The sequence below is a fragment of the Danio aesculapii genome, chromosome 3, assembly GCF_903798145.1.
Source record: "Danio aesculapii chromosome 3, fDanAes4.1, whole genome shotgun sequence".
Lineage (NCBI taxonomy): Eukaryota > Metazoa > Chordata > Actinopteri > Cypriniformes > Danionidae > Danio > Danio aesculapii.
Window position 1 is genome coordinate 43366072 of NC_079437.1, and position 23275 is coordinate 43389346.

The following is a 23275-nucleotide window of genomic DNA, read 5'->3' on the forward strand; positions in this document are numbered from 1 at the left end:
AATATTGCATTTAATTATAGTGATTTTAACAATTTAATAATTAGGCATTGAAATCAAAATGTGAAAACGCATATCCTAAGTAAATAATAATACATGTTAACAAAGAGGTGCATGGTAAAAAAGTGACTGAGGCTGTGAAATCTTCTGCCAGATCAGGAAAATATACTAAAGTATCTAATAGTCAATACTATAGTGTTTTTTTAACCATACTGACAGACACCTCTAATAGAGATAGAGATACACCTCTGTATGTAATGCATGCAGTGTTTAATTGCAAATTAAACCTAAAAATTACTTAAAGTGCTTTTTTCCTTATTTTATATTTGTTTTGCCATTTGATATTTCAACTTAAAATTGAAACATATTTCTAGTTGTCCAAAAAGACAGTTTAGTTATAATAAACATCAAAAATTGTTCCTTTACAATGATTGTCGAAATAAGAACTATTGGATTAATACTCTCTTAGACCAAAAAAAACAAGAATTGTTTACAAAAATCAGTGAAATATCATGCTGTGTTTTGTGTGTGTTTTCTCTCAGGCTCTAGGTTGTGAAACACCAAATTCCTTTGTAAACATTTTATTGTGTAAAATGAAATGTCTTTTTCATAAATATTGTATACATAACAGGTAATAGTATTTTTATTTTTATTTTATCTGCAACATTTGCCACTGAAAAGTTTGTGTGACAATTTTTTTCCAGGGATTTATTTGACATAAATCTGTCACAGTCTAATGATTTACAAAGATGCTGTTTTCGAGGAAGGGCCAGTTTAAAACTATGTTTGTCTGAACATCCTGTTTAATTCCAAAGGCCAAAAAAGGGTGGAAAATAACCTGCAAAAAAGTATTTTTGGTGCAACCCTTTACAAACATTAAATTAGGGTGTCTGCAAAGTACAGTAGGGCTGCACAATTCTGGTTAAAATGAGAATCACGTTTTTTTTATTAAATAAAGATCACAATTTTCTAACGACTCTGTAAATGTAAAATAAAGGTTAATATGAGTAGGCTATTATTATTGTTGATTCTCAAACATATGGTAAGATAAACAATAATAATATTAGCCCTAATGATACATTTTGTATAGACTTTGAATTGGTCGTTAATGCACAATTGGAAGTTCTGTTCACTAAAGTAGATTCGGGTGAGCCCATCCTCTCTGGTAAACGCACCAATAGTATCTGGATGCATCCTTTATGATGCAAGCTGAGATTGCATCTCTCAGAGATAGTGGAGCTAGTGACGCCACTGTGACTGGTAGGGTTAGGGGTTGGGTTAGGTAAGCCCATTCAAAAGCATTGCTTGCAGCTCAGATTGCATCTGCACTGAGTCTGCAGCCTGTGCAGACGGTCACGGTCAGCTCAAGTGTGATTTCGTGGCCGCAAATACATTATTACATGAAGACAGAAATGAGATTTTTATGTGAATTATACTTTAGTTATAAATACAGTATGTGACTCTTTCAACCCCATTTGGAGGTGTCCACATGCTGAGCAGCATATGTAAAACAATGAAAACTTGTGCGACTGTCTTTACACTTTCTTTCCTGACCTTGAAAATATAATTGACAAAATCGTAGAAATGCTAAAGGATTAGGATCATGTGGGGGGTCGAATTGATGTTTTTTCGATTAATGTTGCAGCCTTACTTGAAGTCTTAAAGTCTTAAAATTTAAAAAGTTTTAGGCCTTAAAAAGTCTTAAATTCACTGAAATATTGTCTTGTAGGTCTTAACTTATTTTAATCAGGTCTTAATTTTCCAATTAGGCCAACACTCGTCCAATCAGCAACTCAATAAAACCTTTAACAAAAGTCAAATTTATTAACTAAGTGTTTTAAAGGTTGTAAACAACAAGAGTTTGCTTGTTTTGACTTATTTAAATAATGTGCCCATGAAGTAACAAAATTAGATTTCTTTTCTACTGACCATTTGAAAAAATGCTTCCCTGTATAAGTCTGAAATTCTATTCATAAGGGTCTTAAATCTGCCTTGGTGAAATCTGCAGAAATCCTGTAAATGTGAACCACAAGGGAAAAATAAACATGAAAAAAACATACCTTTCACCTATCTTGATTCGTTGTGCTTCCTGTCAGGGAAAGAAGGCTCTGGAGAGGATCAACAGTCTGACCTTTAAGAAGTCTCAGGACATGAAGGCCCGTCTGGAGGAGGCCATACTGGGCACTATTGGAGCGAGACAGGAGATGGTCCGCCGCTGCAGAGGTACAAACACACACTCCATTGCTTTTTATGCAAGTAAAACGCAGAAAAACTAAATTCAGCATTCACCTCTGTCCATCAGAGCGCAGTCCATATGGAGGACAGGAAAATGTGCGCTGGAGGAAGAACGTCACTCACTGGAGGCAGAACGCAGAACGAGTGGACAAGTGTGTCTTTTTCTCCTTGTCTCTTGCTTTCTGAGTGTCTTTATATTGTTGTTCACTTTCACTGGACGTCTGGAAGCTGCTGTTCTTGCTCAAGCACATAATCACAGGGTGTTTGTGTCTGTGTGCGTGTATGCGCGCTTGTGTGTGTTCATTTGTGTGTGTCTGGATGTCTGTCTGTGTGTGTGTCTTACTCTCTCTCTCTCTCTCTCTCTCTCTCTCTCTCTCTCTCTCTCTCTCAAATTTCTCAAATGATGTTTAACAGAGCAACAAAATGTTCACATTATGTCTGATAATATTTTTTCTTCTGGAAAAAGTCTTTTTTGTTTTATTTCGGCTAGAATAAAAGCAGTTTTTAATTTTTTTTAAAATCCATTTTAAGGTCAATATTATTAGCCCCTTTAAGCTAATAATTTTTTCGATAGTCTACAGAACAAGCCATCGTTATACAATAACTTGCTTAATTACCCTAACCTGCCTTGTTAACCTAATTAACCTAGTTAAGCCTTCAATGTCACTGTAAGCTGTATAGAAGTGTCTTGAAAAATATCTAGTAAAATATTATTTACTGTCATCATGGCCAAAATAAAATAAATCAGTTATTAGAAATCAGTTATTAAAACTATTATATAAAAAAAATGTATTTCCGTTAAACAGAAATTGGGGAAAAAATAAACGGGGGGCTAATAATTCTGACTTCAACTGTATATAATAAAAAACATAGTACACACAATAGATAGTAGTAGTAAAAAAAAATATATATATATATATACACACACACACACACACACACACACACACACAGGGTTTCCGTGGGGTCTTAAAAAGTCTAAAATTTAAAAATCTAAATCTGTGTGGGTGCCTCTGCATGTGTGTCTCTACGTGTATGTTTGTTTGTATATGTGAGTGTGTGTGTGTGTGTGTGTGTGTGTGTCTAATGGCCACTATAAATAGCTTACTGTAAACACTCTTTCTGTGCAGAACGAAGGCTGAGGTGGAGCAGGAGTCGGTGGTGGATGGAAACTTGGCGACAGAAGCTGCTCTCATAGCCCTTGACACACTGGAGATCATTGTCAAAGTAAAAACCTTTGAAGCCACCAGTTGAATGTGTTTACTTCAATAGCATGCTGTCATTATCATGTAGTTAATGTGTATGTGTGTGTGTGTGTGTGTGTGTGTGTGTGTGTGTGTGTGTGTGTGTGTGTGTGTGTGTGTGTGTGTGTGTGTGTGTGTGTGTGTGCGTGTGTGCGTGCGTGCGTTCATCAGACGGTGGTGATGTCTGAGCTGAAGGAGAGTGTTTTGGGTGGAGTGTTGAGGGTCCTCCTTCACAGTATGGCAGGAAACCAGAGCGCCCTCTTCCTGCAGCACTGCTTCAGTACACAGAGAGCTTTAGTCTACAAGGTTTGTGTCTGTTTTTAGTGCTGCTTCCAGAAGGAATAAATATTGATGCATTCTGTGTTCATATACTCAATATTCCAATATTGAAATATTCAACCCATTCTGCACCAGAATAATCGGACAGAATAGTTATCCATTAAATGATGGAATAATTATTAGCCTATTGTATCATTTTTGTATATTGTCTCAAACAGTTTTCATTTCAATGGGCAATATGCACACAAACTTTTAATTTTCAGCCAGCCAGCCCGGTGGCTTCCAGTGAACTTCCCATTACAATATCGCCATGTTTGTTTTCTGTTTTCTTTAAAAATCAGTAATCTTCACTGCCTAATAGATATTTGGTATAAGATAGGTCTCAGACCGGACAAGAAGCACTGCATTAAATTACCTTTTTCCCCCACCATCTCTTTAAAATATGAAAAATTTATTTTACCCCAGGATTTTCAATAGATTTTCTGTGCTCGCGTGCAGTGTCATTTTATGCTTGAACAACTAAATGAATGCTTATTTAACTGATTGTATTTAAATTACATTACGATGTCGATGCTGGAAAAAGAACCTTATAAACTTAAGAATAGTCACAGAAACCTTTCATGGGAAGTTTACTGTTGGCTGAAAAACACTAACTATGCATATACCCCATTGAAATTTAAGTAAACTGTGTCAAATATTTGTTTGTTTAGATGTTCATCTTATTTAGTATCATGTATTTTATTATTAGTAAAAACTACCATTCAGAGGTTTTTGAAGGAAGTCTTTTATGGTAAGCAAGCACACATTCGTTCAGAAATACAGTAAATCATTAACATTTTGAAGTGTTAATACAATTTTAAAATAGCATTTTTTTTTTTTCAAAATGAAATTTTAGCTATTTTTTATATTTCTCTTGTGATATTTGTATTTAGGGAGCATATGCTCACTGAGGTTGCATTTAATTACTGTACTGTACTGTAATTACTTTAATTACAGTGATATTGTAAAAAAAATTACAGTTAATAACAACTGCTTTCTTTTTAAATATATTTTATAATCTAATTCATTCTTGTGATGCAACATTCAATTTACAGCTTCGTTATTACTGAATTCATTCTAATATGATGATTTTCTGCTTAAGAAACATTTCTAAGGGTGTTCTAAGGTTCTAAGGGTCTTGTAGGTCTTAACTCTTGTTTAAACTCATGTATATGTAGCTACTCAATCTGGCCATCATTAACATTCCACCTCGATAAAACGTATAACTTTTTAGTAACTTTTTATTAGTGTAAAAATTTTGTTATACACACTTACTGTGTGTCTCTGTCAACTATTGTGTAATTGTAAAACTTGAAGGCTTTTCTCCGGTGTTCAGGTCAACTCTGTCTTCTTTTGGCTTGTGTAGTTTCCAGAGATGTTGTTTGAGGAGGACACTGAGCTGTGTGCGGATCTGTGTTTGCGGTTACTGCGTCACTGCAGCAGCAGCGTGAGCTCTGTCCGCAGCCACGCCAGCGCCTCACTCTACCTGCTCATGAGACAGAACTTCGAGATTGGAAATGTAAGGCACAGTTAAGCCTAGATGCTTGACTCCGCTTATAGACCATTTTGAAGGATGTAAACAAAAGCAATGATCCCAATGTATTTCCTGTTTCAGTTATGAAATAGTTTGATAACAAGCAGGAAATGTTCATGGGCCAATGACATCACTACATTGAAATTGTCTATAGAAATAGGTAAAATGTTACAAACAAGACATTCTTTTTTCCTCCTGTTCTGTAGAACTTTGCACGCGTGAAGATGCAGGTCACCATGTCTCTGTCTTCACTCGTGGGAACCTCTCAAACCTTCAATGAAGAACATTTGCGGCGTTCCTTGAAAACTATTCTGACGTATGCCGAGGATGACCTGGAGCTCAGAGATTCCACCTTCCCTGAGCAGGTAACACAGTTTCAAAACCCACAAGGGATGACAACACAGCCAGCACTACTAAATGTTTAAAGCAGTCATGAACTGATAAATCAATTTCTCTTATATTGGCACTTTTCCAAAACGACAGGTTGTAGAATGAGCCACTTTATTATGTGAAAGTGTTGCTAAATTCCACCTCTGCAGAAGATCAACGCCCACTTTTACATCACTGCCTGATTAGCTCCACCCACCAATTAATGCATGGAGTAGGTCAGTTATGAGAGGCAAAAGCAGGTCTAATCAAAAGATTCTCTAAGTCAGATTTCTCAAAGTCTCGATTCAAAGGTCCAAATCTGTCAACCTCAATGGTCTGGAAAAAATGTTTATAACAAAACTTTTTGATGTTAATAAACATGCACATACAAATCAATCATTTATGCAATTAAATGCCTTTTCCATTTAAAATACATTACTAACAAATATGCAAAAATATCAAAATGACAAGAGACAATTTATATGTCAGCAAATTGTTATGAAAAAAAAAAACAACCAGAGGCAGATCAAAAGTAACATGGTGCAAAATACAGAGCAGTCTAATGATAGAAATGATTCTGTCTGTATGATATCAGCTCCTTAAACTTTACTTCCAAAGTGGCGTTTGACATTTCCACTGTTTACTCAACTCCTCATTCTTAAAAATGTCAATACTAAGGAAACAGCAGTTTTGGGTTGATTGGAGCAAAATGAATGCATATGTCTCGGTTAAATCATCTTTGACAACTCAAATTTTCTCCATCAACTTTACTTTTTGGAAGCATTCTAACATCCTCACCCATTCAAATGCTCACTGTGGTAAAGAGTGTTGCACGATTATAGCAAACAGCATACGCTAACAGCTTCACGCAGAAAAAAATATCTCATTTTGAACCAAAAAGTATAACACTTATACTTATAACAAGTATATCACACATTTTTTTTAAGTAGTAAATCCTCACTTTTAACCCTTTAATTAGATTGATTTTAATTAATATTTTAATATCTTGAAATATTAAATGGAGCTAGGTCTGAATTGAATTCGCACTAGAGTTTGGACTTTGAGAAACCCAGTTTGTTATAAATACTGTGCAGTGCCAAGTTGTGGAATAAGTATTTTTGCTTATCCTTCCTTCTATTTTATATATTAGAGAAAATGTTTAAATACACAAACTGTATCCAAACTCTATCCAATCACACCAGTAAGCATTTACTTCATGTTCAAGCTGTTTGTTCCAATGATGGGGTCAAAACAGGACAGAAAACAACTTCTAAATTGTTTTGTGATTTTAAAACCTTCATAGCACTATTAGAGGACTTCAGAGAATCATACAAAATAATAAGGAAGATCATGACTCCCTTTAAAGCAATGAATTTAATGAAGGAACAATGTTTCTGTGGTAATATACAAGTAATCAGCTTTTTTCTGTCAACTCTTTAGGTCCAGGATCTGGTCTTTAATCTCCACATGATCCTCACTGACACTGTGAAGATGAAGGAGCACCAGCAGGACCCTGAGATGCTCATCGATCTCATGTACAGGTCAGTACCCTCTCTCTCTCTTTCTCTCACATATACATCAGGTGTGTCTTGTGATCTGTGTGTGCTAGTGGCTCTTCTGTCTTTGTAGGATTGCTAAAGGCTATCAGAACTCTCCAGACCTGAGACTTACCTGGCTGCAGAACATGGCAGGGAAGCACTCGGAGAGAGGCAATCATGCAGAGGCAGCTCACTGTCTGGTGCACAGCGCCGCCCTGGTGGCTGAGTACCTCAACATGCTTGAAGACTGTCGCTACCTCCCTATCGGCTGTGTCTCCTTCCAGGTATATGATGTGTGTTTTGGTGTATTGTAGAAAAACAACACCACCAAAAAAACATAGTACCTAATTAAAAATGAATTATTTATTATTTATTATCTACTATTTATTTATTTAAATAACAAATAGCATGTATAAAGTAGCATATCTCCCATGTTGGTGAAAAATCATTAAAAAATTATTTGCAAGAGTTATGTAAGAAGAAATTTGTAACGAAACGCACAAAACACGTAATGTATCAGCCAATACTGATATCATTTTATTCAAAGTGGCATTTATACAGTACTTATAGTTTGGTGGTTATTCATTCATTTTCCATAGTTGCTTTAATCATTAGGGGTTGCCACAGTGGAATGAACCTTATCCTCACTTTCTAATAATCCCCACCTGATTATCAGCCATTTAAGCAATTATCAGATTCTGTTTATTTTTTGTGTGCGCTTTTGAACAAGTAGGGATAATTGACTGATACATTTGTGCATCTCTCAAAATTATGTTATATAATTTAATTGTTTGGTTAAAAAAAATGTCAACACTTTAATTTGTGGACCAGTTCTCACTATTAATTGGTTGCCAATTAGTATGCATATAACGGGCTGTTTAATAGTATGTTTAAAGCACATATGAATGCTTTATTTTGCATGATCCTTTATCCAATCTCATACCTAAACTGAAATACTTAAAAATACTTAAATACCTTATTTACTATTAATAAGCAATGAATTAGAAGTTTGAGATGGAAGCTATAGTAGATAATGAGAACTAACCCCTGAAATAAAGTGTTACTATACATTTAGGGCTCGGCAATATTGCAAAAAAATAATCACAATATCATGTTTCATATCATTCATATTGGTATCGATAATTATTGAATATTTTTTAACAATCCAATTAGGAATATTAGGATGTTTTTATTTAACCACCTTATTTTAATTTACCAACATTCCAAGGCAAATAGTTTTAATAGTCAAAAACAAAAATATTTAAACAAAAATATCTGATCTCTTTGTAATAAAATAAACATAATTGTTAAAGAGACTCTTAAAACTTGATAAATAAAATGTTACAAAGTGTGTCAGCAATAATGATACAGTAAACCTCAAACTCTGTCAACAACACAAATTATGATGATCAAATCTGAGCTTTCAGGTAAAGGAGCAAGCCATCATTATTCAAATACATATGTGAATTTGAATAATGAAAGTGTGAAGTTGAATGACTATATTACCCACTATGCTAAAAACTCTTTCAGATGTGGAGCTAGTGACGGGATGCACAAGAAAATCTCCTCAAGGCTGCTAGCCAGTCATTTTCATGTGTGTTGTTAATCTGACCTGAAGTGACAAGCGCAAGTGCGTGGTTTCCTTCACCATTTTCAATGCGCTTTGTGCTCACGCTCCCCTGCTGTCTTTCTGTAACTAGGCGACCATCAAGCGTTTTCTCAGTGGATGACAAATGAATAAAACATTGCTGCAGCTCTGATACTTGTTTATGGAAAAAAGTAAAAATCGCTGCAGTGTTTGGGTGCGTTGTGTTTGTCTGAGGTAATTAGTCTGCCGTTATTACTGAAATGTGTATATTCCATACAAAGTGTGAAGCACATTGGTTAGTTCTACTTGCATGAATCACGGTGCACTTGCGGTATTCGGATGCTCCCATATATGGGTGTCATGCAAGTCATGCACCTCCATTAGAAATGACAAGCTGACACCCTAAGCTTATTGGCATTGCTTCCAAGGCATGCTCAGCAGCCATATTTTAATAAAACTATAGCCTTCATACCCAAACTTTATACCAAACTTTTTTTTTATCGATATTTACAATGGTGTTAGGTCAATAAATATTGAGATTTTATCGCCCATCCCTATATACATTGTTTATAGTGGTTTACACATATATAACGAGAATAATAAATTGAAAATGCAAATGTCAGGAACATTTTCATAGAATATATTTTTTACTTATATTATGCTTATATATGTATTTTTCTTCATATTTTGTTCAATATAAAATTTGTAACGCCTTATTGAACTGAATCAATCATTATGAAATTTGTGTTGTGTTACATTTTTTTAGCATCTCAGACACTTTAATTGTATTTCACAGAGTATTTCGTCGAACGTTCTGGAGGAGTCTGCGGTGTCTGATGACATTTTGTCCCCGGAGGAGGAGGGCATCTGTTCAGGAAAATACTTCAGTGAGTCTGGCCTCGTGGGACTGCTGGAGCAGGCAGCTGCCTCGTTTAACATGGTGAGAGCTCACGTCATGTCACTCATGGAAAACCTTGAGCATCGAAGTCAGCGCCACGCATTTTTGAGGGATTATTTAATATCAGTACAGCCAAGGCTAACTCTTTCTGTCTCTCCTCCAGGCTGCAATGTACGAGGCCATAAATGAGGTTTATAAGATTCTCTGTCCCATTCATGAGGCCAACAGAGACTTTAAGAAGCTGGCCTCAGTGCATGGCAAACTGCAGGATGCATTTAACAAAGTGTACAATCAGGTTTGTTGACTCAAGAATCTGTGTTAAACATCTGAATATGGCTTTAATATTGAAACCTGTATAAACCTGTATGTTGTATGACCCAGTGTTTCTCAACCACGTTCCTGAAGGACCAACACTGCATGTTTTGGATGTCTCCTTTGTCTGTCACACCAATTACAGGTCTTTCAGTCTTTCAGAGCTGATTGTCTAAATCAGGTGTCTTTGGTTAAGGAGACATGGAAATGTGCAGTGCTGGTCGTTCTCCAGAAATATGGTTGAGAAATACTGGTATAACCTTTTACAGTCTATGGGTATAACCCATAAGTTGTAGATATTGGAGCAAAAATCCACAAACTCTTGAATGCTCCACACAAAACCACAGCAGGGAGCCAGTATTAATAACGTTTTTTTATGAATTTTAATTGCTCGCTTTTCTGACACACATAAGTGATGCGCTGCAAGTATACGGAAGGTCTATCTAAATTTTGCGTAACTTCAGCAGAAAAGGACTCTTTTAAAGGTAAATCAGTAACAGAACTCGAAAGCTTGCGAAATCTGAATGTGAGAACTTGTCATATTTGTCATTGTAAGTTGAAATTGACAGATGTGAAAAGCTGAATCTCTTAATTTGCACACAATTACATTATTCAAAACACTTTGTAACTGCATTTGTGATGGTACAGTTGCAAAACTCTCTTGTGTACTTAAAACACGAGAACCGCGGGTGGAGGAGGGGTGAAGCTGTTTTATTGGCCGATGTATGATTAATGAACAGTGCCAACCAGCATGACATGGTGTTTGAAAGAAATAATATAAGAATATGAATCAGTTATTTTTTAACATACTTGTAAAATGTTTTTTTTTGTTGAATATAATTCGTTTTACAACTGACATGTAATGCAAGCAGAGAGAATGTTAATCTAATTACTGCATAACTTCAGCAGAAAACAACTTTCTATTCATGTAAACATTTGCATTGCATTCATGATAAATAGGCGAAAAAGCCACTCAGGATTAGTAATTAAAACATTTTTAAAGTCTGAAGATCAAACTTGCAAACTTGTGATCAAGCCAGATATGAAAGCAGCAGCTGGTCCCGCATATGGAAATCTGCGCTACTGCAATATATGAAAAATATACAGTTGAAGTCAGAATTATTAGCGCCCCCTGAATTATCAGCCCCTTTGTTTATTTTTTCCCCAATTTCTGTTTAACAAATAGAAGATTTTTTTCAACACATTTCTACACATAATAGTTTTAATAACTCATTTCTGATAACTGATTTATTTTATCTTTGCCATGATGACAGTAAATAATATTTGACTAGATATTTTTCAAGACACTTCTATACAGCTTAAAGTGACATTTAAAGGCTTAACTAGGTTAATTGGGTTAACTAGGCAGGTTAGGGTAATTAGGCAAGTTATTGTATAGCGATGGTTTGACTATCGAAAAAAAATTTGCTTAAAGGGGCTAATATTTTTTACTTTAAAATGGCTTTTTAAAAAATTAAAAACTGCTTTTATTCTAGTCGAAATTAAACAAATAAGACTTTCTCCAGAAGAAAAAATATTATTAGACATACTGTGAAAATGTCCTTGCTCTATAAAACATCATTTGGGAAATATTTAAAAAAGAAAAAAATTTCAAAGGGGGCTAATAATTCAGAATTCAACTGTATGTGTATATATACATACAGTATATTATATGTTATATAAATATGATATTTATATAAATATAAATATTATATTATGGCCCACTCATAATTGTTTTAAATGACAAATTTTAGTTTAAAATTAAATTGTGTTATTGCAATTAGGTAAGTCCAAACAAAAAAAATCATATTATGAGAAAGCAACACAAGTTTGCCTATATGTTGCTAGAACAAGTGAGCTCAGTCTTATTAACAATGAAACTAGCCTTAAAGGAAATGTGCTCGGATGGAGTTGATGTGGAAGGGATGATCCCACACTTTCTATTTCCTTCCCGACATTATTAGCATGATAATATATGTGTGCACAGACCACCAATTGTTGTATTTTTATTTCCCGTTCATAAACCGACTAATGTCGAGTTCAGACTGCATGATTTTAGCCCCAAGTTTGACTCATCGACAGGTTTTGAGAAATCGCCTACAAATGCCTGAAATCACAGGCAAATCGCTGCTCGTTCACGTGAGTAATAATCACACAGTGTGAACGATTGAAGACGCGATCTGAGATCATCGCCGATGAGTCGACGACCCCCATGAGTTTTTGCTTGCTAAATATCTGGAGCTGTCGGCGATTCAAATCATGCCGTGTGAATTGTGTTCTGATCGGCGATCACCTACAACCAATGAGAGAGCAGCATCCACTAGTGTGGATTTCGACAAGCCAGCCTGATGTTGAGGGTGAAGTTAAAAGGGCTTCTTTTTAGTCTATTTGGACCCAAGAAATGAAGGAAAAACTAGTGTAAATTTGGCAGGAGCACCCGTGTCTGTTTGACATGTCATCTGAGCAATACCACAACCGGGTCGAAAAAGAAAAAAGTTGAAAGGAGGAAAAATTGCTAATTCCCTTCAAAAGCCAGGAGAGCAAAATAAGAACATTTCTACCCCACTAAAGGCTTCTTTATCATTATGTAGTTAATAACAAAAGATATACTACGTGACTGCTCGCTGTTTCCATGTCATTTCTTGCATGCATTTGGTTATGAAATGTAGTTTTTGCATCAAGACAAAGTTGTCTGTGATTCTCTGTCGCTGATCCATTCTACAGTGTAAACACTGCAGCGACTGAACCCTACCCCTGATAGTCATGCAGTGTGAAAACATCTGTGACTTTGAAACCATGCAGTCTGAACTCGGCATAGTTCTGGAGGTAATTAGTATTATAATAACACTTATACTGAAACGGTTAAGAATGGTTAGAATGACCAAAACAACATTTCAGATGCTTTACAATGTGCTCAGCCTGCTGGTTTGTCCATTAACACACATTTTTATCACCATATGATCTCTTATAACAAAATCACATGACCTTTTTAATGCGAATACTGGAATTTGTTCGGTAAATTGTTTCAATTATAGATTATGCGCATCTTCTTATTCAATAAAATCCTTCTCAGTTATGCGCACATGTTTTTTTTATGTGCATAATCAAACTACGCATAAAAATAGGTGGATGGAAGCATAGCTAATGTGACTTATTTTCCATAAAATACATTGTGTTAAATGAAATGAAATGAGATATTTTTGTCATCGTTAGTTAATTTATTTGGTTTAGAACGTAATGCAGCCATGCCTATGAAAGTAATTGATATATTGTAATTGAATATTCTGCATGATGAGAGCTGTAAATGATGTGGAAACAGCCTGTCCTGAGGTCTGTCTGGCCCAGAGACATCAACAGCTGACCTCTGCCTTGGGGCTCTGTGTTATTGCAGTGTGTGTGGTTTAGATGTGTGATGGATGTCTTGTCTCTGTGTCTTGTCGGTGCTGATGTGTCTCCTGCCGTGCTTCCACACAAACACACACACACATGCAGAGCTCCGGATGGGAGGTAAGGTTGATCAATCACACTGTATATTTATTTCTCTACCACATGTTGCAGTTTATGTCCGAAGGAATTTTCTCCTCCTCAGAAACTAACTGTGTCTGCTCTTTATCTCCTTTTATTTCTCCATCTGACTCCTCCTGTGCGGTCTGTCTGTTTTTCTGGTGAGTGAACATGAACTCGGTTGCCCAACACAAATTTCAGGCCATCTCTGACACACTTATGTAAGGTCATTTCACAACAATGGCAGAATTCAGAAAGTCATCATCATAACCCTCCATGGCATTAATGTGGTGTCCTGGGGCTTGTTGTGTGTGAAATAGGCTAAAATGCTGTTATTTAGGCTTTTATGTGACTTCTATCTTTTCTCTACATGTGACCTCAATGTTCAGGTCGTAGAGGATGTTCGGCACCTACTTTCGTGTGGGCTTCTATGGGTGCCGCTTTGGAGATCTAGATGAGCAGGAGTTTGTCTATAAAGAGCCGTCCATCACTAAACTGGCCGAGATCTCACATAGACTGGAGGTACATTAGTTTTTTTGGGGGATAATAATGAGCCTTGCTGTTTTGATAATAAAATATATATTTTTATTGTTGTTATCGCTAATAAAAAAAGAATGATTGGTCACACTTTACAATAAGGTTTCATTAGTAAACATTAGTTAATGTATCTGTTAACGTGAACTAAGTATGAACTATGCTTGTAGAGCATTTGTTAATCATAGTTCAGCATTTATTAAAATGCTAGTTAATATTATTCAATGCACTGTAAGTCAACATAAACTAACAATGAACAACTTTATTTTCAATAACTAATGTTAACATTAAAAATTACTGTAGTAACTGTATTGTTCATATTATTAAATACATTAACCTCCTTAAGTCAAGTGCTAGTTTGTGGTTTCCACCTGGATTTTGCCTACCCAAATTTAAAAGCTTCCCAAATCCACATGCAGAGGTGTAAATGCAAAAGTTTAAAATAATTTTCATAAAACACTGTTGAAAATGATTAAAATAATTGTATATGTTGTCTTTGTTATAACAAATAATAGTTTTTTTTTTGTAAACTCAAATTTGAAAGTGTATCTTTTAGGTTTTGTATGGTCTAGGTTACTGTAATTAATTTTGTTGGTTCCTGCATATGTCAGTAATCATAGGAAAAAGAAAAACATCTCTATCATATCCTATGCATAAGTTATTCTATTCCAACTGATGAGAGAATGGAAGCAATTATGGGGGTATTGAGGAAGTATAGACCTTCAAAATTTAAAGAATACGGAAGTAAAGGACGTCACCGATCTGGTACCGGATCCCAGAGTTTAGGAGATTAACTAACATTAACTACTCTGAAAAAAAATGTTGGCTTTCACACAATTCCTTCATGTTGTCCCAGCACAAATCAATTAAGTTGACTTAATTGTTTTTACAAATGTAAGTGGATTGAACATAAAACAATTAAGTTGTCACAAAAATCTCAAGAATTTTGTTGATTTTACTCATTTTAAATAAGTTTGAACAAGCAGCAAAATCCTTTTTTAAGTGCAATACAACCTTTTTGTATATAGCGTTACCAAATGATTATATAATAATAAAAAATACTAATGACTTACATTTTATTAATGATCATGAGAGTTTAACTAAACTCTGGGATCAGGTAACAGGTCCGTGACGTCCTTTACTTCCGCATTCTTTAAATTGTAAAGGTCTGTACTGACCCAATACCCTTATAAGTGGTTCCGTTCTCTCATCAGTTGGAATAGAATAACTTTTGCATAGATTATGATAGAGACATTTTTCTTTTTTCCTATGATTACTGACATGAGCTGGAACCAACAAAATGAATTACAGCAACCTAGACCACACAGAACCTAAAAAGTACACTTTTAAATGCGAGTTTACAAAAAAGGTGCCTTTTTTTTGGAGGGGTTTATTATAACACAGATAACAAATACTATTATTTGAATCACTTTCATCAGTGTTTTATGAAAATTCAAAGGGTTTTCTTTAAAATGATTAATGATACCAAACATTTGCATTTACACTTCCGCATGTGGATTTGGGAAGCTTTTGAATTTGGGTAGGCAAAATCCGAGTGAAAAGCCCAAAGTAGCACTTGACTTTGAGTTTAAAGAATTCAGGCACAAGACCTTTTATCATTTGTATCTTATTAAATTTTCAATACTAGTATTTGTATGATTAATAATGACAGTGAATGTACTTTTGATAATTATGATAATAATAAATATTAGTGATATATAAATATGGTAATTTATTTCTGGGCATGGAATATGTTTTAGTTTTTTTTGTTATTTAAAGCGTGTATTTTGTTGTGCTTACATCTAAAAACGTTTTTTGTTTTTAAAGAAATCCTCTTTACTTTTTATGTTGAATTCTGAGAAATGATATATAGTCCAATCTTGAACTATTGAAGTGGGTAACACTTTATTTTGATGGTCCATTTGAGTATTAGTAAACTGTCTGCTTAATATCTGTTGAGACTGCTCCTTCAACAGACATTTAACTGGCCATAGAAAAACTTTGCAAGTACATGTCAACTTACACTAACCCTAACCCCAACCTGACAGTCTACTTATAATCTAATGAGAATTAGTTTGCATGTAGATGCAATGTAACTCAAATTCATCAAACGGACCGTCAAAATAAAGTGTGACCTTGAAGTGTTTAGTAAGTTTGAATTATTTATTTATTTATTTATTTATTCAGTTAACATTTATTTCAAGTAGTGTATATTTTGTTTTTTTTTATATAATATATTTTTATAAAGTAATATTTAATTTTTTTTTAATAACCCTGTCTTTGGTCTAGCAAATAGTTTACTTAATGACTCTACGCATCTTTAAATTATGCTTTTAATATGATAATTTGTAAGTGTATGCTGATTGTCTTTGTAGGAGTTTTACTCTGAAAGATTTGGTGATGAAGTGGTGGCGATTATCAAAGACTCCAATCCTGTTGACAAGAACAAACTGGACCCCAATAAGGTATGAACACTAATGCAGGACAGAAGACTTTATATCAAACAAAGATTATTCTATGTTCATTTCAGTGTTATTTTAGTGTTCTTTATAGTTCTATACCTTAAATTAGATTTATTGCACTATTATTTTATTATATTTATAGATTATATTATATATTATTATTATTGTTGTTTTTTATACTGCTGTATTAAATGGTTTATATATTCTATATTATACAGTGCTCAGCATAATTGAGTACACCCCATTTTGAAAATTATTATTACTTTCCATTTCTCAGTGATTATAAGCAATGTATTTTGGTGCATTTAAACAAAAGAGATTCATTAAAATAATATTTTAGTCACCAAACACTTTTAAAAATTGAAATATAATACAATTAAATTCAAGCAAAATATTGCAAAAAAAAATTTACAAACTACAACATTTCAACAAAATTTTTATATATTTTTTGTTTCTCTTGATTTTTGCTATTTTTGAAAATTTAATTTTGTATTTTTCCCTAACATATAAATTTGGGCTACTAAATTTTGAACCGTTATTGTATACATACAAAATATACATACAAAAATTGCTACATTTTCTAAAAGTAATACTGGAACATCAAGTTTAACTTTCATAAATTTCATAGACCTCATTTTTAATCGCAAACATTAGAGTCTTAAATATTTAAAGTAACCATGAGTCAAAAGCTATTATATTTTAGTATATACAGTGTAATACACTACACTTAGAAGTACTTGCATTTTGCAATGATGCATTCAATTGATCAAAATTGACAGTAAAGGCATTACATTCATATTTATATTTCATAAAAGGGTAGATGGTTAGCAGTATATGCAAGTTTAAAAAAAACAAAAATATATCAAGCAATATTTATTGGAAAACATGAGGAGATTTATCTCAAACATTTGACTAAAATATTATCAAAACCAAACATTATTATTAATATTTATTATTATGTTTTTTTGTTTGTTTGACTTTAACTTTCCAGTATTTTTCAGTATTGCTTAAGTTTTAGAAATTTCACACAGGTTCATTTTTATTAGACTTTTCTCATACAGTAGGCAATGTTCACAATTAATTAGTAACAGTTTTAGTAAACAAAACCTGCCTGCTACATATTGATGTTCAGACCTCTAAAACTTATAGCAGTTGCTGTTCTAGCAGGCAGAGTTTTGCACATGTGCTCTACATGTCGAACTCTGCTGTTTGTGTTCGACCAGGCGTATCTTCAGATCACATACGTGGAGCCTTTCTTCGACACCTACGAGCTGAAGGAGCGCATCACGTACTTTGACAAGAACTACAACCTGCGCACCTTCATGTACTGTACGCCATTCACGCTGGACGGTCGGGCTCATGGAGACCTGCACGAGCAGTACAAGCGCAAAACCATCCTCACCACCTCACACGCTTTTCCCTACATCAAGACCCGCATCAACGTCATCCACAAAGAGGAGGTGCGGGATGCTTTTCTCAGTCAGAGAGTCGTCAGGTGCTAATTTGTATAATCTTTCTAACCGTATTTTCACTCCAGATTATTCTGATGCCAATGGAGGTGGCCATCGAGGACATGCAAAAGAAAACTCAGGAACTGGCCTTTGCCACCCATCAGGACCCTGCTGACCCAAAGATGCTCCAGATGGTGCTGCAGGGTTGTGTTGGCACTACTGTGAATCAGGTAACATCTTGAAAATCTTAAAAGCTCTTAAATTTTAGACATATGCAAACAAGGCATGGAAAAGAACTTAAAAACAAACTGAATTGTCAAAAACAGAATGAAAAATCTAAGAAATTCTTAAATTACAAATCTTACATTTAAATCTTGTACAATAAGACTGACAAATACAGTAAAGTAAACAAATAAAGCAAAGGGAGACATTGGCTTTTACAGAGTTAGCTTAGCAAAGCCTACAGTGAACAAAGGTTGGGCACTACAAAATATACATCCGGGTTAGTGAGATCACAAGCGCTTCAGGTTACGCGCTGCGAAGGGGTGTGGCCAGAGACACTGTAATGCTGTAATGTAGCAGAGAAAGCTAAAATGCCGTCCAAACGCTGCTATTTCCACATAGCTTCTTCTGTTTTTATATTTGGGCTTCCAAAAGACAGGATACAAAGAGCGAAGTGTTTACAGTTTAATTTAATTATGTGCCAGAGAATTATAAAAAACATAGCTAGCATTTGTCAAAGGACAGCTTCCAGAATCTCTTCCAGTTCAGTCTTGGATTCGGCTAAAACTCCTCAAAGAAGGAGCAGTTCCAGCCATAATAGATGAAGCTTTGGATTGTGAGCCACAACTTGTAAGTATTTTTATTTGTTAAAATTTATCTATTACATACACAGTTTCTAGCGTTAATGGTATATTGTATCAAGGATGTAAACAACAGGAAATGCTGTTTGGCACCCCTAACAATTTAACTACAAGTGCATATTTATCCATTCAACCGCTGTAAACACTCACAGTTTTCACCAGTGCTACAGTGTGTCTCTATGCGGCTGCTTTCCTTGTGTTCTACATCCCAAATAGCGAACTCGTAAAATATGTGAACGCTTCATATTACTTACACATGCTTATAACTCTAATATATTTGAAAGACACTTGTCAGATTTTATATTAGAGAGCAGACATGAGGTTTAGCTGTGTTCTCTTCATTTTCTGTCTGATTCAGGCTCAAACAGATATTGCTAACAGTAGGGCTGCACGATTAATCGAAAAAAGATCACGATTCGACCCTACATACAATCTTAATTCAGCTTTTCTACGATTTAGCCAATTATATTTTCAAGGTCAGGAGAGAAACATGAAGGCAGTTGCACGTTTTCACAGCAACATTGACACCTTCAAATGGCGTTAAAAGTGTCACACACTGTATTTATAAGGTATAATTCACGCCAAAATGTCATCTCTGTCTTCATGTAATTATGTATTCGTTGCCGCGAAATCACTCATGAGCTGACCGCGTGGTGTGCGAGCTGTTTGTGTACTTCCGAGAATGCATGCATGACGCCCACTTTAGTGGACACAACTTGCATAGACTGTAAATAACAGGTAATAAAGTTCTGAATAAGGTTCAGTTTGTTGCACAATCGTTTGAGGGCCATGCGGGAGGTTTAATTTGCACTTGATTTGTCAGTATAACAACCCTAGCTTATATATAATATGGAATATAATGCAAGATGGAATCTTATAATGACAAAATTCTAATTTTACCAGTGAAAACTAATGATCTAACAATATTGTCAATAACAGATAACAAGAACATGTCTTAAACATAATAGATCAACATCAGAATTATGAATAGTTATATTCTGATGTCATAATTTTACTGTGAATTAACAAACAGGATATATTGAAAGTCTGTTCAAGTCCACCATAATGACTGTACAAAATTGAGCATTTTAAGCAACAGTAGATATACACATAGGCCTAATATTATTATTGTTGTTATACCATATGTTTGAGAATTAACAATAATAATAGGCTAATCATATTAACCTTTATTTTACATTTACAGAATCGTGAGAAAATGGTGATCTTGATTTTAAGCCAAAAAAAAAAATCGTGATTCACATTTTTGCCAGAATCGTGCCCTAGCTAACAGCTACTCTGACTGACAGTATTTACACAGCCTAGGCACAGCACATGCTATTAGAGGTGTGATGCTTTTCCTGGTGATGTGTAGCCGATCCCTAAATCACAGCACATTATGTTAGCTGACCAATCAGAGCCTCTTGAGGGTGGGCATTTCGGAGGAACTAGGAAATATGACAGTTGTTTTCATGTTAGCAGAGTAGCTGTATATAATCAAAGTAAGATAAATGGAACAATAACTTTTTACAAATGTAGTATGAGCACAGATTGCTTTGCATCTTATAAACACAACCAAGCCTTAAAAATACACTCTGGACCACCCCTTTAAAATTCTCTGAACATGACTTTTTAAAACGGTCAAAAAAATCTAAATTTACTGGCATTTTTAATGTAAATATTAAATGAAATGATAAGTACTTTAAGGGCTTTCATGGTGCTACATATGCTGGGGTAGGAATCACAAAAGTGCTTCATTTAAAATTAATGGTGCTATAAAAAGTCCTTGAAAGTCCTAGACTCTGCTGTTCATGAGCGCGTGGGAACTATGCTTTCAGGTTAAAGCTAGACACTACAGGTCAATAGGGTACAAAATGAACTAACAGTTATCACCACACTTTCACAGCTGACTGATTACATTACAGAGATGTTTACATGTTTTTGTTGTTGTTTTTTTAGTTTGGAAACTCTGGTGTTCTGTATCAAAATAAATGGCCTAAATTGCAAACTATCACAGTCACTCTCTGATCGGTCTACCAGACTATTGAACATCTTTTTCTGATTCATCCAGCCCCTCTCATATGACCATTATGCAACTGGCAGATGGTTAATATCGATGCTAGCAAAATATGTGCATACCTATTGAGGGTGAGGGGTCACATATCATGCATTTTACGCTGTATAGTGTGGACGAGCGTTTTTCTGAAATGCGGTAAGTAGGGATGTCCCGATAAGTTTTTTTTTGCCCTCAAGTCCGAGTCTGAGTCATTTGATTTGAAGTATCTACCAATACCGAAACCAAATCCGATAGTTTTTTAATACATAAAAAAAGAACAAAGAAGAGCAAAGAAACAGATCCAGGATGTTCCTTATGTTTCATTTAATTCACCTTATTTAAACATTCATTAACTCTGTTAACAAACAGAGCACTTCTGTGAGGTAGCTTGAATAATCAAGTAATAAATAACATCAATTCTTCACTTTTGTACTTTAGTGCAATAGTAAATATAAAAATCAATTATAAAAACAAATACCAGCTCAACTTAAAATACCCGGCAGACAGTCCCAAGTTTACATATCTCACAGTTTGCTATGGCAATGTTGTCGTCATCAACTTTAAAATACCTCCAGACCGAAGACATTCTTGCGCTTTCCGCTTCAAGCTGCTTCCATGTTTTATATATATATATATATATATATATATATATATATATATATATATATATATATATATATATATATATATATATATATATATATATATATATATATATATACATATATATACATATATATATATATATATATATATATATACATATATATATATATATACATATATATATATGTATACATATATATATATATATATATATATACATATATATATATATATACATATATATATATATATATATATATATATATATATATATATATATATATATATATATATATATATATATATATATATATATATATATATATATTACGTATAGATATATATATTACGTATAGATATATTGCGTATATATATTGCGTATATATATTTAAGTCCTGATCGGGAGGTAATGTCTGAAACCGTGTGATCGGGCCCGATTTCTAATCACGTGAGAATCACAGATCTGGACATTCCTAGTGGTAAATACACCATTCTAAATGAAGAGCATTTATATTCTAACATAGCATTTTAAAATGAAACCACACTAGTGTAAACATAGCCCAAGAGTTACGGACATGTTTAGTTTTACAAGTTTCTAAAATTGTTGTTTATAAATTCAAATGTAAATGTTTGTTCATTTGCAGACATGCTGTAATCTGAATGATGGATGAAGTCCAGTTTAATATTCTTGTTACTTTTTTTGACACATTACAGTCTACAGTTCTTACAAAGGAGATTTTGAGAGTCTTGAGATTTTTTTCACTCAGTAATTTACCTGTAATGCAAATAGCCAGAGAAAAATAGTTGTTTTGTTGAATAAAATGCATATAATCAGACAAATTATGTACATATATGATAGTACAAATCTTCAGAATATAGATATTAATAAAACAGTCAATCTTGTTGTTTATGTGAGTGCTGCTGAAGTGAAGATTTATGTCTCAGTGAGGAGAGAAAACTCATTTTGAGAAAATGGCTTTTGCAGAAATATATTCTAATTGAAGCACACAGGCACAAATTGATAAAGTGCAATAGGTGCATAAAGTGTGTTTTGGATCTTTTCTTTCCATTAAAAATAAGGAAAAAAAATGTTTATGAATAGCAAAAATGCCCAAAGTCTTTAAATTAGCAGGTAAGTGAAGAAAGCGGTGTATTTGCCTTTAGTGTCTTACCTTTAATGTTTTTTTTTTCTTCTTCTTTTTTGTTTTCATTTCTTTTTTAAAATCTGTGATTGTTTGTGGTTGTGAACATGTACATGTTTGCACACAGGGTCCGCTGGAGGTGGCTCAGGTTTTCCTGTCTGAAATCCCAGAAGACCCCAAACTCTTCCGGCATCACAATAAACTGCGCCTCTGCTTCAAGGACTTCACTAAAAGGTGCAGTGACTTTATGTGCATATTTGTCCAACAAAAGCATTCTTAATTTTTAACATGTTTAGGTAGTGATTTATTAGGTTAATACTTAGTTGTTGTTTTTTTAAGTAAAATAAAATGTTTGCACACAATACATCAATAAACATTACAGTTTTTTTAATCCCAAGTCCTGAACATCCCAAGGCAGCTTAATAAAATAACTTGGTTTAAATACAATAATTAAACAGTCTGGAGTCATGTATATCGTGACGTAACAGTGATGATGGAAGAAAGAAATAAAAAAACCACAATAACAATTAACAGGGGAAGAAAAATAAACAAATAATTAAGAATTTGCAAGACAAACTACATTAAAGACAAAAACACCATGAAGTGGATACAGAGAGATATACACAT

The 23275-nt window shown here is 34.1% G+C and overlaps 1 protein-coding gene across 1 annotated transcript in view; it reads left to right on the forward strand.

Moving 5' to 3' along the window:
- The window catches only part of LOC130221517 (dedicator of cytokinesis protein 7-like), a 57222-nt gene that overhangs the window by 24386 nt on the left and 9561 nt on the right, over positions 1–23275 (forward strand). Inside the window, 16 exon segments of the mRNA XM_056454047.1 lie at positions 2094–2220; positions 2300–2384; positions 3363–3459; positions 3648–3782; positions 5161–5313; positions 5535–5693; positions 7138–7238; positions 7327–7519; positions 9620–9763; positions 9885–10016; positions 13526–13540; positions 13934–14059; positions 16447–16536; positions 17757–17993; positions 18071–18214; positions 22776–22882. Coding sequence (XP_056310022.1) covers positions 2094–2220; positions 2300–2384; positions 3363–3459; positions 3648–3782; positions 5161–5313; positions 5535–5693; positions 7138–7238; positions 7327–7519; positions 9620–9763; positions 9885–10016; positions 13526–13540; positions 13934–14059; positions 16447–16536; positions 17757–17993; positions 18071–18214; positions 22776–22882 — 2045 coding nt within the window.